Genomic DNA, 19,056 nt, shown 5'->3' on the forward strand with positions numbered 1-19,056 from the left:
TGAGCTTAACTATAATTATAGACAAAGTGGCATTACTTGGGAAACATGGCATTTCTCTGGGAAGGGAATGATTCTGCAGAGAATCAGAAATACATTTTGCAGAGGCTCTCAGCATTTTCCCTCATTTCCTTTATTTTTATTTTTTTTCTCATTTGGTTTTTGATAGAGGTAAAACACAGTGACCCGGCTTCATTAACAGATACTTTTCTATAGCCCACTTTCCATCCTCCTAGTTGTCTAGTTAGTATTCACCAAGCAAAGGCAAGAGAACATCAACTCCTCTGGGGTGAAGGATGCTAGAGAGGTTTAGCTCTGCTTTCTAATCCTGGACTAAAGCCATCAGTCAGCCTTTAGATTAGGGCTGTCAAGCAATTAAATAATTTTATCACGATTAATTGCACTGTTAAACAACAATAGAATACAATTTATTTTAAATATTTTTGGATGTATACTACATTTTCAAATATATTAATTTCAATTACAACACAGAATACAGTGTACAGTGCTCATTTTATATTTATTTTTATTACAAATATTTGCTCTGTAAAAAACAAATTTTTCAATTCACCTCATAGAAGTACTGTAATGCAATCTCTTTATCATGAAAGTTGAATTTACATATATAGAATTATGTACAAAAAAACCTGCATTAAAAAATAAAACAATGTAAAACTTTAGAGCAGTGGTAGGCAACTTATGGCATGGGTGCAGAAGGTGACACGCGAGCTGATTTTCAGTGGCACTCACACTGCCCAGGTCCGGACCACTGGTCCGGGGGCCTCTGCATTTTAATTTAATTTTAAATGAAGCTTCTTAAACATTTTAAAAACCTTATTTACTTTACATACAACAATAGTTTAGTTATATATTATAGACTTTTAGAAAGAGACCTTCTAAAAACATCAGAATATATTACTGGCATGCAAAACCTTAAATTAGAGTGAATAAATGAAGACTCGGCACACCACTTCTGAAAGGTTGCTGACCCCTGCCTTAGAGCCTACAAGTCCACTCAGTCCTACCTCTTGGTCAGCCAATCTCTCAGATAAACAAGGTTGATTACAATTTGCAGAAGATAATCCTGCCTGCTTCTTGTTTACAATGTCACTTGAGAGTAAGAACAGACATTCACATGGCAGTGTTGTAACTGGCATTGCAAGATATTTATGTTTCAGATGCTCTAAAGATTTGTATGTCATTTCATGCTTCAACCACCATTCCAGAGGACAGGCTTCCATGCTGATGGTGGGTTCTGCCTGATAATGATCCAAAGCAGTGCGGACTGATGCATGTTCATTTTCATCATCTGAGTCAGAGGCCACCAGCAGAAAGTTGATTTTCTTTTTTGGTGGTTTGGGTTCTGTAGTTTCCGCATCTTGCTCTTTTAAATTTCTAAAAGCATGCTCCACACTTTGTCCCACTTCAGATTCTTAAACCTTGAGTCGAGTGCTGTAGCTATTTTTAAAAATCTCACATTGGTACCTTCTTTGCGTTTTGTTAAATCTGCTCTGAAAGTGTTTTTAAAACCAACATGTACTCGGTCATCATCCAAGCCTGCTATAACATGAAATATATGCAGAATGTGGGTAAAACAGAGCAGGAGACCTACAATTCTCCCTCCAAGGAGTACAGTCACAAATTTAATTGACACATTATTTTTTTAATGAGCATCATCAGCATGGAAGCATGTCCTCTGGAATGGTGGCCAAAGCATGAAGGGGCATATGAATGTTTAGCATATCTGGCATGTAAATACCTTGCAATGCTGGCCATAGGCGTTGACTGTGTAGGTGCTCCAGGGCTGGAGCACACATGGGTAAAATTTGGTGGGTGCTCAACACCCACTGGCAGCTCACCTCCGCCTTCACTCCATCTCCTCCCCTGAGTGTGCTGCGTGCCCACTTTTTTCTCCCTCCCTGCCAGGACTTGTGCCGTGAAACAGCTGTTTCGTGTGGCTAGGAGGGAGGGGAGAGGAGGGGGAACACGGCACGCTTGGGGGAAAAGGCAGGGCCGAGGCAGGGATTTGGGGAAGGGGTCCAATAGAGGCAGGGAGAGGGTGGAATTGGGGCGAGGACTTTGGGGAAGGGATTGGAATGGGGCGGGGCAGGGCAGGGGTGGGGAAAGGGTGGAGTCGGGGTAGGGGTGGGGGGCGCGAGCTCCCACCAGCACCAAGAAAAGTTGGCGCCTATGACACCAGCTGCAAAAAGTGCCATGGGAACACCTCTTTTCACTTTCCGGTGACATAAAGATGAAGCAGGCAGCAGTATCTCCTGTCAATGTAAACTAACTTGTTTGTCTTAGCGACTGACAGAAGAAGTAGGATTGAGTGGACTTGTAGGCTCTGAAGTTTTACACTGTTTTGTTTTCGAGTGCAGTTATGTAACCAAAAAGACAATCTGCATTTCAAGTTTTACAATAAAGAGATTGCGCTACAGTACATCTGAGGTGAATTGAAAAATACTATTTCTTTTATCATTTTTACAGTGCATATATTTGTAATCAAAAATAATATAAAGTGAGCACTGTGCACTTTGTATTCTGTGTTGTAATTGAAATCAATATTGAAAATGTAGAAAAACATCCAAAAGTATTTAATAAATTTCAACTGGTATTCTATTGGTGTAAGTGCGATTAATCGTGATTAATTTTTGTGTGTTAATCACGTGAGTTAACTGCAATTTATTGACAGCTCTACTGTAGAGCAATTATTGCATCCCAGCGGGCCAACATCCTCTATGTGTGTAAAGACAATGAGTTCAGGGCTCATCACTGTCCTTCCTTTAACCTTTCACTACATAAAAGACCAAAACAAACATGGTCTCCATGTCTCTACAACAGAGAATTTTCTCACATCCTCTTTCACTTCACATGAAATTTTTCAGAATGACTCCAGAGTGCAGATACAGCTTGGCTTTTACTGATGCTTTCCTTGAGCCACAAAGTAGACACTTTCATTTCCTGAGTGTTTCTCCCCTTTCTTCTACCCTCTCTCCACCTTTGCATCTTTCTGAACAGTAGGGAACAACTACACCTCATTACCAACTTTAAACCTACAAAGAACTTATAAAAAAAAAAGCTCCAACTCAAATTGATAATAGTAATATCTGGACAAGTGGATATTTATAATTCCCCATCTTCTGGTGCACAGTGCTGATACCTAATGTGGTGCAACATACCTATCCACACCTGAATGCTCTGACGGCAGGGATACTTGGAGACAGACATGGGGATTTATCTTTCAACATCACCAAAATATATTGGATTAAGAAAGTTTTGCTGAAGAGCAGAATTGATTGATAAATAATTCACTAAAGAGAAATAGGGACTGTCCTCCCTTCACAAGAGTTGCTGCATATATGGGAGCAGTATTGTGCATTCGTGGGTACAGCACTGTGTTATGGTAATTTATGCCATGGTGCAGGTTTGTTACCTATCAGTGGCATGTGGTCAGTGTGGTAACTGCCGAGATGGTGCATAATTATCATCATCATCATGATGTCTGAATTGCAGCTACTTTCTTATAGTACTTCAGTAACATGTGTTGTGTTGTTGGCATCCTTTCATCTCTGAGAAGACCGTGGGAATTGCAGCCTATGATGTAGATAGATGGTTTGCAATGTCTCATGTGACTGAATAGTCCAACCCGAGATTTGCATGATCTTTGGCAGTTATTGCAAATGTATGTATCTTTGTTGGGAGCTGCTTGCTTCCTAAGGGCTCTTTTTTCTTCAAGCTGTAGGAGCCAGCTCCAGTCATGGACTTTGATGCCCTGATGGAGACAACGGCACCACTTGTTACACAATTCAAATAAAAATGGAATTCATTGTTCAATAGGCCAGGTGACAGTGATTACCAGAGGTGGGAATTGATAGCATTCTAAAAGTTAATCTAGTCGTCCAGAAGAGCCTTAACAAGGAAGTTTTAGAGGTAGCAGAGGCTTTGACAGGAGTTCCAACAAATGAAGAGACATCCTGAAATATAGAAGAAACAATTGCTATGAAAAACGGCTACGGAAGGATTCAAGGAAGCCTGCTGGGAAGCACACACAATGTTCCTATTTGAATGAAGATTACAAAGGCTGCACACGTATGAAGAATAACTCGTTACCTCTTTGGTAGCCCTGGTTACTGATGGTGGGAAGTTCCACAGATGAGGACTTGACACTGAGGACACCCAGAGTTACAGCATCCTCGCTAATCTTAGTTGTTACATTGGGCTGCAGAGAGGTGGTCTTTGAAAAAAGCCAGCCCCAGCCTTTTGAGTGCTTTTAAAAGATTAACAGTAGACCCCTCAAGCAGATCCAGAACAGGCTGAGGAGCCAGCGCAGAGCACTGTTAAACTATGCTCTCATCAATTTGTCACCCAAAAGGTGGGCTGCTGCCTGTTGGATCAATTGGAACATCTGTGGTCAATCCTAGGTAGAATGTGTTGTGACAATCTAGATTGGTGAAACTGGTGACTGGATCATTGTGACTAAGTCTGCATGTGAAAACAAAAGGCTCAATCTCCTAGCTAGACAAATAATCCTCTGATATGATAGCCCAAATCCTCCTGTTGGAACATTCCAGCTTAGGCAACCCTGGACTGGATTCTGATGTTAGATTTGAACATTAAAAAAATGGCAAGAACCATCCTAATATCCTGCTCAGACCACTTCCTCTTCCAGGTATAAATAAAACACTCTCGCATTGCAAGGCAAGAAACCACCACCCTCATGTTTCCCCATCTGAAAATGTGTAAACTGTTGGACCTTGCCAAATTTTAGACCTTGTTTACAGAAAAACAAAGAGCCCAAGGACTGGAATTAATGAGGCAATACAACTACTCCTTGACTACTGCTGTAGATCCCAAGCATCCCCTCCCACACATATTGACATGAATGACCTGCGATAGAAAAAGTAGAAAGGAAGAAAACAAGTATGGGTGGCCAAAAATCATTTGATACAAACAGACCCAGAGGAATAATTTCTGCAGACTTTTGCCACTGTCACAAAGGAGGCAAAGGGTATGTTTACATTGCTATCACAGGGTGTGATTGCAGCTGAAGTAGACATACCTGAGCTAGTTTTAATCTAGCTAGCTTGGGTCCAGGAGCAATGAAGCTGCAGCAGCGCATGCTTGCCCCTTGAGAAATTACCCAGGGTTCCAGGTGGGCTTGTATAGCTTGTGCTGAAGCATGTGCTGCTGAGGCTTCACTGCTCCCATACCCAAGCTAGATCAGGTATATCTATTTGACCTGCAATCACACTGTGATTGCAATGTAGTCATACCCTCCCAAAACCCCTACTTCTCCTCTGCCATAGCAGCACATGTTGCTGTGAACACATCATCCTGGGGTTCTCATCACTGCACTGGCTCCCCAGTGAATGCAGAATCCAGTTCAAAGTCAGTGTTTTGATTTTGAAAACCCTCCATGGGATTGACACTAGCTACCAGAGAGACTGCTTCTCCCACTGTGACCACGATCTCCTGTGACAGCTATGTTAGACTAGAACAATGAAACCATCAAACCATGGGAGAAGCTCATGATAGTAGGAGACAACTTTCACAGGAGCTGGGGCTAGACTAAGGAACTCACTCCTGAAAGAAAAGAATGAGCACAGACCTCACCACATTCCGAACTAAATACAAACCTCATCTTTTCAATTAGCTTTATCTCAGTAAGTTCTTCATGCAGCTACAGACACGTTTACTCACATACACACGAACAAGCGACAATTCTAAACAACCCCAGTCCCCAAAACCCTATAAACTGATTAAGCTTCTCTCCCTTCTCAGTCTGAAGGAAAAGTGAGACTATTATTCTTATTTCTGTTTCTGATACTTGGAGAGTGCTCAGACACTTTGCTGATGGGGGACATAGGTACCTAGATACAGTCACACACAATGACATCACATCACAGAACAAAGACGAATTGTCCCTCTCTTTCTGACTTTAATGCAACTACACTTGGAACGGTTTTATCCACCACATGTCAGAAAGATGTTGACAGATGGGAGGGAATTCTGAGAAGAGCAAAAGCATGATTAGGGGGCTGGAAAAACTGATTTATACAGAAAGATTAGAGAGCTAAGTATATACAACTAGGTTAAGTGACAATTAAAAGTATGTTGGAAGGGCACATGACAGCAGTCTGCAAATATGTGAAGGGTAAGACAAATGATTTTAAATGGTACAAGGGGCTAGAACAAGGAGTAACGGAGTATAAGTAAAAAAGGGAAAATTCAGAGTGAATATCAGGAAGGGCTTTTTGACAATTAGGCATATTAGATGGTGGAATACTGTCAAGGGACATGGTGGAAACTCCATCAATTCAGACAGTTAGTGCTAGATTTTAAAACCCAAGTACACACAAATTTGTGCTTATAATTATTGACTGTGAGTGAAATGGAGCTTGCAAAGCTTCCAGCTGTCCCTTAGCAGATTCTAAATTATGCATCACTAATACAAAATTCTGCAGCACACTGAAAATTTGGGGCAGCATAAACTGAACAGTAATCGAAAACTGAGACCTGTGTTGACTTTAAATTCAAGATAGATAATGCAAGAAATAGTGTACTGGTTGCCTTAATCTTTTTAATTAAAAAAAACCAAACAAACCCCTTTTGAACGTATCTGAATCTATCACAGAAATTTCTAGTATGCCATAGAATTTAGCACTACCATGCTACAGAAATGAGGGAGGCTTGCCTCAGAATTTAGGCCCACTGTACAACAAAGTAAACAGGACTCACCGATAGCTCCTCTTCCCCCATCTCATCTTGTAAGGTTCAGTATACGTTTCTGCCTCTGTCTCTGTGTGTGTGGGGGGGAGGGTATAGTGAGGCATGGTTCAATGCCAACTCTAGCAGTACACCATGCTCTTTCTGCAACATATAGATGTGATGGGGCCAAGTGGAAAAGGAAAAAGATTATTGGTTGGGAGCAATCTGTAAATTTTTTTCTCTCTCCTCCTCACCCCACAATGAGGAAGACTGTGATGACGTTGAGAGGCAAGAAAAATTATTGGAACATACTAGCCCATGGGTGAAATTAAAGAAAATTTACTTGGCCCTAAAAGAAACAATTTTACCTTTTGCCCAGAGAGCAAAGGGTCAGCATTTACCATTTCTGCAACATATAATATAGTCCCTTTGAAACCTATTAGGTTTCTGCCTGATGGTATCATACTACTGAAAGTTGCCATAGGATGACTGGCCTCCATCAAGGCCATCTTGGAGATGAGGAGACGCTGTTCACAGGCAGGATGATCTATGTAGAGTGTTATTTAGGGGTCTGGTCACTACATGGGGAAAGGGGGAACAGGGAGTGAAAAGGTTTGATGAATGCTGCATGTTTCTTACCTCTATATTAACAGAGAATTGTTCTATTTCTTTTAGACCATTACTGGGAGTATCACCCACATCACATGCACAGTGAGTTTGAGAGCTTCGGGGACAACCAATTTACAGAACTCCAGAGTGTACAGCCTCCTCAGCTGCAACAGCTCTATCGGCACATGGAGTTTGAGCAGATGCATGTCCTAGACTCGGGGATCCCAACCACACATATTGGCCTCAACCACCAGGTATGGTTGTCACCTTTTGCACAGAATATAGGATGACAGTAAAGGGCATGGAACAAGAGGCATCAGAGACTGAGCAGTGTTTTGCCAAAGGTGTTAGTGAAATGCAGGGTACAGGTTATGGATCTTGACATAAAACTCCCTAAGGAAAGGGTTAAACAGAAAGCCTAGCCTAGAGTCCCATAGAAGGGTTGGCTACAGCAACCACGCAAAGGCAGTCACTAAGGAGAAGTGTGGGTTAAGCACATTTGTCTGGATGGCAGCTCACAGGCTGTCTCTTCACTGCCAAAAGAAGTGTGATTTTTTTTAGAGCTGTGTAGAGAAAGGGTAATTCTGTTTGGTAGAGGATTTTGATATTTGGCTTCGTTACAATCAACATAAATCAAAGATTTCAAATTTCTCCACAAATAAGAATGGAGCCCCAACTCTGGGGTAGTCTACCTGGCAGGTTGCCCTGGAGCTGCAAACCCGGAGGTCCCTGACTTGAATGCAGTCTACTTGGCAGGCTGTTCTGAAAGCCACAGATCCTGGAAGCCCTGGCTCCAAGACAGTTCTACAGAAATGGACACAATGGTGTCTTAGCTGAGGTTTTGCAGATGGAATTGCAGTGTAGGGCTGACCATAAATTATGAAACACATGTTCTGGTGATTTTCAACACCCACTCATCCCTTGTAACACTTTAACAAACATGCAAAATTAAGGATCCACCCACTCCCTAATACATTACATAATTCATGGAAGCCCCTTAGCTATTTATGCCATTAATGCTCAGAGTAAATAGGACTTGTGTATGTATATTGTTTTAATTAAACAGCCTAAGAGAAAATACCCTGCGTCTATGTGGCTAATTTTTCTTCCAACAGGAAACTCATCCACTGCAAAGCCTCAAAATCTACCACATAACAAACACAACAATAGTATTGAAATGTAGACTATAGGGTGCAGATGGAAATAGAATCAGATACTGACAAAAAGACAGGAAAAAAATGTGTGGAACACCACTTTGCGAGGAGCTACAAGCTGTTCTAGTTCCAGCATTTAGACAAGCTGCTGAAATGCAGTGACTGACCATTATGTCCATCCGAAGGCTGAGAATGAGCATTGACCCCACTTTGTTTCCTTGTAAACATCACAGAATGGCAGCAGAGAAGGAGATTTTGCCCGTCCCGCTGCTTTGTTCCACTCACCCATCTGTACCTTGTCTGGCATTTTAGTACAGAGGTGATAGGGCTAGTTCCATCCAGGGAAGCCAAAACAGGGAAAGAACAAGTTACAGAATAGACAAATTAGATCTATTAATGATGATGGGACCTGATGAAAATCATCCTATGGTACTTAGGGAACTAACTGAATCAATCTCAGAACTCTTTGCAATTATCTTTGAGAACTCATGGAGGATGCGTGAGGTCCAGAAAGACCTGAGAAGGGCAAACACAGTACCTATGTTTAAAAAGGAACAAAGAAAATCCAGAGAATAATAGACCAGGCAGCCTAACTTTGATATCCAGAAAGATAATGGAAAAAATTAACAAACAATCAATATGTAAGCACTTAGAGCAGCGGCTCTCAAACTGTGTGGGTAGGGACCCCAAAGTGGGTTGGAAACTCATTTTAATGTGGTAGCCAGGGCTGGCTTAGATTTGCTGGGGCCCAAGGCCAAAGCCAAAGTCTGAGCCCCATCACATGGGGTCGAAGTCGAAGCCAGAGGGCTTCAGCCCTGGGTGCTGAGGCTCAGGTTACAGGCCCCCTGCCTGGGGCTGAAGCTCAGGGTCTTTGGCTTTACCACCTCCCCCAGGGCAGTGGGGCTTGGGCTTCCCACCCTCCTCCCGGGGCAGCGGGGCTTAGGCAGGCTCAAGATTCAGTCCCTCCTACTGGGGTCATGTAGTAATTTTTGTTCTGAGAAGGGGGTTGTGATGCTACGAAGTTTGAGAAAACCTGACTTAGAGGATAAAAGGGTTATAAGGAATAGCCAGCATGGATGTTAAGAACAAATCATGCCAAATTAATCTAATTGCTTTCTCTGACAGGGTTACTGGCCTAGTGGATAGGAAGGAAACAATAGATGTGATATCTTAATTTTAGCAAGGCTTTTAACACAGCTCCACATGACATTCACATAAGCAAACTACGGAAATGCAGTCTAGGTGAAATTATAATAAAGTGGATGCACAACTGATTGAAAAACTGAACTCAAAGAGTAGTTATTAATGGTTCGCTGTCAAACTGGGAGGACATATCTAGTGAGGTTTGCAGGGGTCAGTCTTAGGACTGGCACTATTCAATAATTTCATTAATGACTTGGGTACTGGAGTGGAGAGCATACCTATAAAATCTTCAGACATCAAGCTGGGAGGGGTTGCAAACACTTTAGAGGCAAGGATTAAATTTCAAAGTGACCTTGAGAGTTTAGAGAATTGGTATGAAATCAACAAGATGAAATTCAGTAAAGACAAATGCAAAGTACTACATTTAGGACAGAAAAAATCAAATGCACAAGGTGGGCAATAATTGGTGAGGTGGTAGTACTGCTGAAGAGAGTCTGGGGGTTATGGTGGATCACAAATTGAATGTGAGTTAGCAAGGTGATGCAATTATGAAAAAGGCTAATATAATTCTAGGGTGTAATAATAAGAGTGTCATATGTAAGACAGAGGAGGTAATTGTCCTACTGTACTCGGCATTGGTAAAGCCTCAGCTGAAGAACTGTATCTAGTTCTGGGATACACACTTTAGGAAAGCTATGGATAAATTGGAGAAAGTCCAGAGGTGACCAACAAAAATGATAAAGGATTTAGAAAACCTGACTCATAAGGGGAGGTTAAAAAAAACAAAAACCAAAACCCATTGGGCATGTTTAGTCTTGAGAAAAACAGACTGAGCTGGGACCTGTCTTCAGATATGTTAAGGACTGTTATAAAGAGGATAGTGGTCAACATGTCCAGTGATGGTAGAACAAGAAGTAATGGGCTTAATCTGCAGCAACAGAGATTTAGATTACATGTTCGGAAAAAAATTTCTAAGTAAAAGAGTAGTTAAGTTCTGGAATAGACTTCCCAAGAAAGGTTGTGGAATCCCCATCATTGGAGGTTTTTAAGAACTAGTTGGACAAACACCTGTGAGGGATGGTCTAGGTTTACTTGGTCCAGCCTCAGCACAAGGGGATGGACTTGATGACTTCTCAAGGTCCCTTCCAGCGTTACATTTCTATGTTCTCCTCAAAGACTAATCTGTAGTGCAGTTGTAACCTATTGGTGAATGTGGTTTACAGAGCTCCTTTTGTGAAGAGGCTATAAGTGTTACAATCCCCAGTTAGGGAGCTTTAGCTCAAGCTATAGTAGCTCATGCATTTAGTGCTGAGCGCTGTGGTTTAATCCCCCTAAGTGTTGATGCAGATGGCAGTCATCATTCAATTACAGTTACAAGGCATTTTCAAGGAAACAGAAGCAGGAGGCCAACTTTCATCCTTATGCTGAATGTGCTAGTCACTACACACTACAGTCATGTGAGATCAAAGCAGTAGTTTGTTACTGAGGGAGGGTCATACAAGAAGTTAGCTATCAAAAAAATTGGAACAGTCCCATTATTTTGTGAGACCAAATCTGAGTTCCAGATTGTCCTTGGACAGGTCTTCTTAAGAAAGTTTACTTAGCTTGTCCATAACAGCTCTTAGCAGACAACACTGTAAGGAAAAGGAAAGGCTGTGTGGAAGAAGAAGGAAAGAAGAAGAGTGGACAGAGGAAAAATAAATAAAGAGCAGCAATACTTAGGTAGTAGCAGAGTGTGGAAAGTAGCCAGCAGTTTCTAAGACCTCCCCTCTCCACGATTGCATTAATCATCTGCCTCTGCAAGCACCCCAACAGGAAAAGTGACTCATTGTGTAATATTTTCAGGATATCGTACATATCACATATTCTGAATTTCACACACCGGTGCAATATGTATTACCAAAAATATAGCAGATATGGAAAGTACATATAGTATGGGAGAAACTCATTCTGCCCCCTGAGGCACTATCTACATCTTATCCCTACCCCCTTTCTCGAGGCATCATTCACCCTTCCTCTCCCACAGCACCATCCCATGCTCTTTTCCCCCACCACCAGGGGCATTGTTTAGCTTTGTCCTCTTTCCCCCTTTTGGTACCACACTCACCAACTTCCTCCTCCTACTCCCTCCAGAGGTACCATTCCCCATTTCTCTCCCATCTACTCACCTCCCACCCCCACTCCACCCCCACCTCTCCCTTCCTTCTCATCCCTGAAGTTGCAGTTTGTTCAACTGTAAAACACTTAAGGTGACTCTGTGGTGAGGTTTGGAGTTTCACTCTGGGGCATCTGACAGGAAACTTACACACACTCTTACCCAATCACGGCTCTTCCTGCCATGCTCGCCTCCAGCCAATCTGCCAACTCACTAACCGCCAGCCACTGCACCCTTCAACCAATCCACTTGCACACTCCTTATTGGGACATTTCAGGATGGTTTGAGACTCATCAGAAAAGTATCAGTCATTCAGTGTCTGACCCCAGACTGGGCATTGTGAGTCATGAACAGACCATGCACTCCCCCCCAACTTCACCTAATCCTGCGCTGAGGGAGTCATACGCAGAACACCCTTCTCCCACCTAGTGCTGGAGGGAAGGGAGGTTAGTTCAAGAGGCCCTCAATCTCCTGGGTTATCAGTTTAGCACTTTTCACCAGCATCATATTGGATGTGGTGTTTTGGGGGGAGTGGAAGAAGTGACTGCCTTACTCCCCTACCTCCTGCACTATTTGGACCCACACAGCAATGTCCCTTCATTGGTGGCAGAGGAGAGGTTTCCTTATTGTTAACCTCTTGCATGGTCTCCGTACCTTGCCTGCCTGACTTCCATGTGATTCACAGGAGGATGAAATATACCTCATGGTCTCACTATCACAAAAGTGTGAGGAGACAGTGCCCATATTTTCTCCTGCACTGAACTCTGTTTGGCACAAGGGGTAGAGGTGGCAATCAAAGAGCAGCTCTTGCATTCCTAAGATCCATCTGCTCCGGCCTTGATGTAAAGGTCTGCGCTTGCTCATGCCAAGGGATCACATGTCAGTTAAGTATTGGCAGAGCAGAAGTCCACCTTGTCACTGACTTACCCCCAACACCAGGCATTTAGTATAGGAACTGGCTACACCAGCTCTACACCAGGTGAAAGGTCTACACTGGGGAATTCTCAGATGGCCAGTTAGGGTCTGATTCCAGCCATTTAACATCACCTAAGTGGTGCAAAATCTGACCCAGTATGGTACACCCCCCACCTTAGTGTTGAGCATCCTCCCTCCTCAAAGCAGGTGAAGAGCAGAGAGAGCTGTCCCCAGTCCAGGTGGGATATGCCCCTGCAATGTTAGAATCTTCTCACAGTGTCCAATCTCTTCAGCAATAAGATAGGCAAAAGAGTAACAGATTTATACCAGATAGACAAGAGGAAGATACAGTAAACAGCAGCCAGTTTTAAAATGGCTACTTTGTGGCTACAAGTATTTAGAATTGCCAAATTTAAAGGGGCTGCCCCAGAAAGTCTTTCTTAGAAAAAGATCCTATAAGAGGGTGGCTCTGGACTGGGGAAAGTTAACAAGGACCAAGAAGTCACCAAGGAATATGCTGCTTCTGTATTTCCCCACTATATCACAGGCACCATGAGGGTTCCCCCACACACATTTAAAGGTGATTGTTCTGAATCCTCCCTGGAAGGTCTTTCTGGAGAAAGCTCATCCCAGCAAATTCCACCCACAGGAATAATCTGACACGCAGAGACATCTGTTAAATGACTATTGCCATACCCCTCTAAGAATCTCCTTTACAAGCAATACATCCACCACCACACCCCTAGCAGGCAGGAAGATACCACAGTGATGGGGATGTACATCTGATTAGAGAAAATTATCTCCCTTGTACAGGTGAGGAAACCGAGGCACAAAGAGGTGCTGTGATTGTGCAGGGCCTAAACTAGAACTCACTTCTGTCTTCCACTGCTTTGTCCTCCCTCTCTTAAATGGGTCAAGACTGCTAAAGACAGTTTTTGTTCAACTTGATTGGTCCTCTGAATAGGTTTAAACCACACAGTGTTTAAGTGACAGCAATTAAATCTCTACTTATGATCTTAAATAATCTCATGCACCTGTCACTCTCTCCCTCCCTTTCTGTTAATCTCCCCTCACATCTAACCTTTTCATTTTTTGCCTCTGGCTCTGTCACTTTCTCCTCCCCACACCATTCTTCCCCTCTTCTACAGGTCTCCTATTTGCCTCGGATGTGCGTACAGTATTCCTCTCCACATCAGCCCAGCTCTGATGAGGAGGATATGGAGAGGCAGAGCCCCCCTTTGGAGGTATCAGATGGGGAGACTGATGGTGTGGACCCACGTCCTGGAATTATACATGGAGAGCCAGGTCAGTAAACCCAGAGAGGCTGCATTGAGCCACAAGTGTGCAGACTATGTTGGTATGATGTTGACAGATAGTGTTAAAAAATTAACTGTGTTTGCCCCTTCATTCAATCCCTAGAAGCTTCTTATCTTCTGAAACCTTCGTGGCTACATCCCCATCTCTCTATCTCTCTCTGATCTTCTCTCCCCTTGTATACCTATCTTTTCTGCTTTGCTGATTCTGGCCTCATTTCAGTCACCCCTTGGTCCTTTCCTCTGCCAGAAGTTGATCTTCTGGTGCCTCTGCTTTCAGGAACAGTTGAGCTGCCTCCACCCCTCAGACTCTCCATCCCTTTCTAAAAAGTGCGTAGAACCCATCCATTATATGCAGTCTATAAACAGAATGTGTTGTCTAGTTACCCACACTTGATTGCTATCACCAGCCATTCACACCTCTCACAGGGCCTGATCCTAACTTCACTGAAATTAATGAGATTCCTTCCACTGACTTTAGTGAACTTTGGATCAGGGCCCGAGGCCCCTGGCCCTACCTATTCTAACTTCTTCTTGCTGTAATAAATACCTAACATTAATATAGAGATTTATACGTTGAAAGTAGTGCACTGGCTTTCACCCTCACAACAACTCTGGAAAGTAGATATTATCCCCTTTTTTAGATGGGAAAAGTGAGGCAGTGAGCTTAAGGGTCTGATTTTCAGAAGTGCTGAGCACTTACAGCTACACTTGAAGTTGATAGGAACTGTAGATGTTCAACTCCTCTGAAAAAAATCAAACACTAACTCACTTGAGTTACCCAAAACCAACAGAACAAACCAGTGTCAGGGCTGGGGTTAGATCTCAGGAATTACTAGGTCTTATACCTGTACTTAGTGCACCACGGTACACTACATCTCAGCATCATCTATCTCTATAACTGCTGCACATTGAAGAATTTCTTCAAATAGCATGTTAGCAAAACCAACAGTATAAACTGTGTAAGCTTCCCCATTCCATTCTACACACTTGAAGCCATGAAGCTATCTCACAACTGCCTTCTCTCTCTGACCCTCACACAGGCAGCAAGAAGAAAATCCGTTTGTATCAGTTCCTTCTGGACCTTCTTCGAAGTGGAGAGATGAAGGACAGCATCTGGTGGGTTGACAAGGAAAAAGGCACTTTTCAGTTCTCCTCCAAACACAAAGAGGCACTGGCACACCGCTGGGGCATCCAGAAGGGCAACCGCAAGAAAATGACCTATCAGAAGATGGCACGGGCACTGAGAAACTACGGCAAGACGGGGGAAGTCAAGAAGGTCAAGAAGAAGCTGACCTACCAGTTTAGTGGAGAGGTAATGGGAAGGGGAAGCACTGATAGGAAGCATTATCCTCACTGAGCACAGGCCTTGGGACCCTGAGCAAATCAAAAAATGAAGACCTCCTGGCTGGATACTGGCAAAGGAGACGGACGCATCTTTCTCTTTGCTTCACATGCCCACTTCTCTACCTTCTCAGGGCTTTTAACGTCCGATGTTTCTGGTACGAATTCCCTTCTTCAGCACTTGAGAATCCTACAGATAAGAGAATTCTGCTTCCATCCAACAAGCTGGACAGAGTTGGGAAATTTTAGAAGTGTATAAATATATTATTGTCAGAAAATATTTGTTTGATTGTGTTGTAATTAATGGATACAGCTGATGAGGTTTTGCCCTTCAAAGGCAGTGCTGTGTCATCTTCAGTGACACTGCATTAGCTTACAGCTTTTAAACTAGCATTAATACAGGCTCTGCCGCAGCTCTCAACAGCTAGAGAGAAGTTTGCAGATCTTGGAAAGATACCTGTTCTGTTTAAATAGTAATAACATGTATATATTTAATAAAATTTGATATAATGAAATCTTGGTGTTTGCATGACAGATGGCTGCTTCACAAACTAGTCTCACTTGCATTTACACAGTATCAGCTCAAGTATGCTAACTGGGTATAGAGAAGAACAGGCTGCTGGACTTTATCAACATTTCATGTCTCCATGGGCTTCTTATTTCCCTGGAAATGTTAGAAGCATTCTCAGACTATGAAACAAAAGTGAGTAGGGATCACATTATAGGAGGCTATTGAATCCTAAAAGTAACTAGGAATCTGAAAAATGCACACACTAAAGTCTCAGATCACCACTGCCATGCATGCTGTATCATCATTTTCACCTGTGCATATTAAATGCAAAAAAGGTGCAATACACCACCAATTCAGAATTTTCCACTCACTTATACTGATGGTTGCAATTTACAACCACACATTGCTATGAACATAATTGGCTTACATTAACCCATGTTGGGGTATACACCCAGGGTTTATCTATACTTGAAATATTACAGCAGCACAGCTGCAGGACTTCAGTGAAGATACTATCTATGCTAATGGGAGGGGTTCTCCTGTTGGCATAGGTAATCCACCTCCTTGAGAGGCAGTAGAAAGGTTAGGTCAGTAACGCTATGTCTTTCAGGGGTGTGGATTTTTGACACCCCTGAGAGATGTAGCTATGTCAAAGTTAAGTTTTCAGTGTAGACCAGCCCTTATTCCTCTTTCATTCATCCTCTCTCCCTTGCTCCTCTCTAGACTATGTCTACACTATCACTTACATCGGCAAAATTTACGTCCCTCAGGAGTGTGAATATTCCACCATCTCTGATCGACATAGTTAATCCACCCCAATGAGCGGCGGTAGCTTTGTCGACAGGAGAGCTCTCTCCTGTCTGCACAAAGTGGCTACATGAGAGATCTTACAGCGGTGCAACTGAATCTGTACAGCTGTGCCACTGTAAACTCTCTAGTGTAGACATAGCCCTGTTTGTTACATCCACTCTTGCATTTTGTCTTAATTTAGATTGTGAGCTCTTTTGCATAGTGACTGTCCTTTTACCGTGTCTTTTACAGTGCTTAGCACAATTGATTACAACCAGATCTTAACTGTGGCTTCTAGGCACTATTGTAAAGCAAATAATAAACTAATAACTCTGTATTGATACAAGTTATTTCACAGCGCAAAGTATTAACCAGCTTTACTGGATTCCTTAAAAACAAAAAACAAACAAAGAAAACCAGCCTATTTTAGGAGAATGTTAAGACTTCATGGCTCTAGTTAAGCTCTCAAAATTAGGAAATGTCACATTTAAGATACCATGTGAACCTTTATTCCACTTCCTCCCTCCCTGTGCACATGTATTACAATAGTCTAATTACATGATCACAGACTACCAAATAATTTTTCTGCATCCTGAAATACATGAAGCATCTTGACAAACAGTCCATGAGCATTGTACAAGATGCATAGTATATATTCAAAGTTTATAATATGCACCTTGCATGTACAGTTGGAAAGTGTAACAAAGATCTTTAAAACAGCTGGAAGGGAGATTACATACATACATACATACATACATACATAATTCAGGAGAGCAGACCAGACTGAAAACTGGGATTAAAGAGCCTCGTTCTTATTTAAACATTCAACAGTGACATAGGCTGTCAAACACGGTGATGAGGAACACATGGGCAAATAAGAAACTTTGATTTCTTAGAGCTTGATCTGGAGAGGTGCTAAGCACTTTCATGTCTCATTGAAGCCTGTGGGAGACAAGAGTGCTCAGCACCTGCAGGATTGAGTCTTTAAAGTTATATTCCAAATTAGTCAATTTTGTCTATAGTAACAGTCCCATTGAGGAAGTGAAGAGTCTGATTTCATCATTGCACAGTGGTAATTCCCTGGAACCAGACAGGAAGAAGCAGCAGCTTTAACAAAATGCACAAAGTGTTTTTTTCCAAGTATGTAACTTTTTCTAGTGTCTTGACTCAGGAACATGGTAAATATATTTACTGCTGGTAGAAATCTGAGAATTACAGCTAGCCAAGAGTTTCAGAACTTTATCAACAGCAGCAGTTGCTGACAGGGGGACTGCTTTTTCTTTTAACTTTCAAAAAAATCTTGAAGCCTTTCTTTAAATCAATACTCTTCAGAAATCTCTTTGCTATTAGTTGAGCATTTATACGCTCAGATGGTGTCATGTTATAGCAGAGACTGTAAAACTGTCCTAAGGGAAGCCTCTTATAATTTTAGAAGCAACTTAGTGATCTGCTTTCTACATAACACAACACTATTACCATTAAACTCCATTTGCCTCATTGTGGTAGACTTTATGGGCCGGTACCTCTATTGATCCTGAGACAGTTCTCAATGGAAGGCCGGAACAACTCCTACCAATGACTGTCTTCAGGATTTCTTCAGTGCTGATTTTGAAGTTGAGAGCTTCTTCCCTAGTCATGTCTTTTCTCTTTGTCACTGAGGGTGATTCAGCTCCAGGAACTGTCTAGAAGCAAGACATTTGTCCCTTTCTTACCTGAGTCGAGAGGAAAGAAGAGAATTCCTCATGAAAATATGAGTTATGTCCTCATCCCCAACACAGCTGGCATAGCAAAACCGGCCTAGAATAGCCTCACAGTTGCTGATATCAGAGCTTGGTAGACAGGTATCATTTCCTCTTACAGGGAAACGATGATGATTCAGACAGAACAAATCTGTGATAGACGATATGTGAGAATGGCTGGAAGATCTTAAATCAGGTATTTCCAGCTCACCAGGGAGTTCTCTCAGATATGAGAGTTCCCATTTGCCTTTCTGTTTCTCCAGGAAGTAGCAGACAGAGAAAATAAACATTGAAATTTAATAGAAATTCAAATTTAAAATGAAAAACTCTGATGAGCAATTTGAGATCTGACAGACAGGACTCTGAAGGAGGGGAGGCCTGTGTGCTTCATTCAGAATCTAACTTTCGAGCAGTTGCTTTGATCTCTAATATAAAGCTTCAATGCCTACCTTAGTTTCAGGTCCATGAAATATGGAGCTATACTCCACGTGGGGATCTCCAAAAAACGATTTCATGGGGAACAGGAAATATTTATTATTAAAACATTTTTTGCAAAAAATTCTGAATGTAAGTTTAAAATAATGGTTAATCTCCAAAGCCACGATCTTTTTCTCTTCCTCAAGTTAATGTTTTGAAATATTTTTAGAAACAATACTAAATCCCCATCTGCATCTGGTTA

At 42.2% G+C, this 19,056-nt stretch overlaps 1 protein-coding gene across 1 annotated transcript in view; it reads left to right on the top strand.

Moving 5' to 3' along the window:
* SPI1 (Spi-1 proto-oncogene) overlaps positions 1-16,907 on the top strand; it is a 31,093-nt gene extending 14,186 nt beyond the window's left edge. Inside the window, exons 3-5 of the mRNA XM_030559828.1 lie at positions 7,381-7,568; positions 13,830-13,986; positions 15,038-16,907. Coding sequence (XP_030415688.1) covers positions 7,381-7,568; positions 13,830-13,986; positions 15,038-15,354 — 662 coding nt within the window. The 3' untranslated portion in view covers positions 15,355-16,907. The remainder of the gene's footprint in view (positions 1-7,380; positions 7,569-13,829; positions 13,987-15,037) is intronic.
* The last annotated feature ends 2,149 nt before the right edge of the window (positions 16,908-19,056 follow it).

Source organism: Gopherus evgoodei, chromosome 4 (assembly GCF_007399415.2).
Source record: "Gopherus evgoodei ecotype Sinaloan lineage chromosome 4, rGopEvg1_v1.p, whole genome shotgun sequence".
NCBI classification, from domain to species: domain Eukaryota; kingdom Metazoa; phylum Chordata; order Testudines; family Testudinidae; genus Gopherus; species Gopherus evgoodei.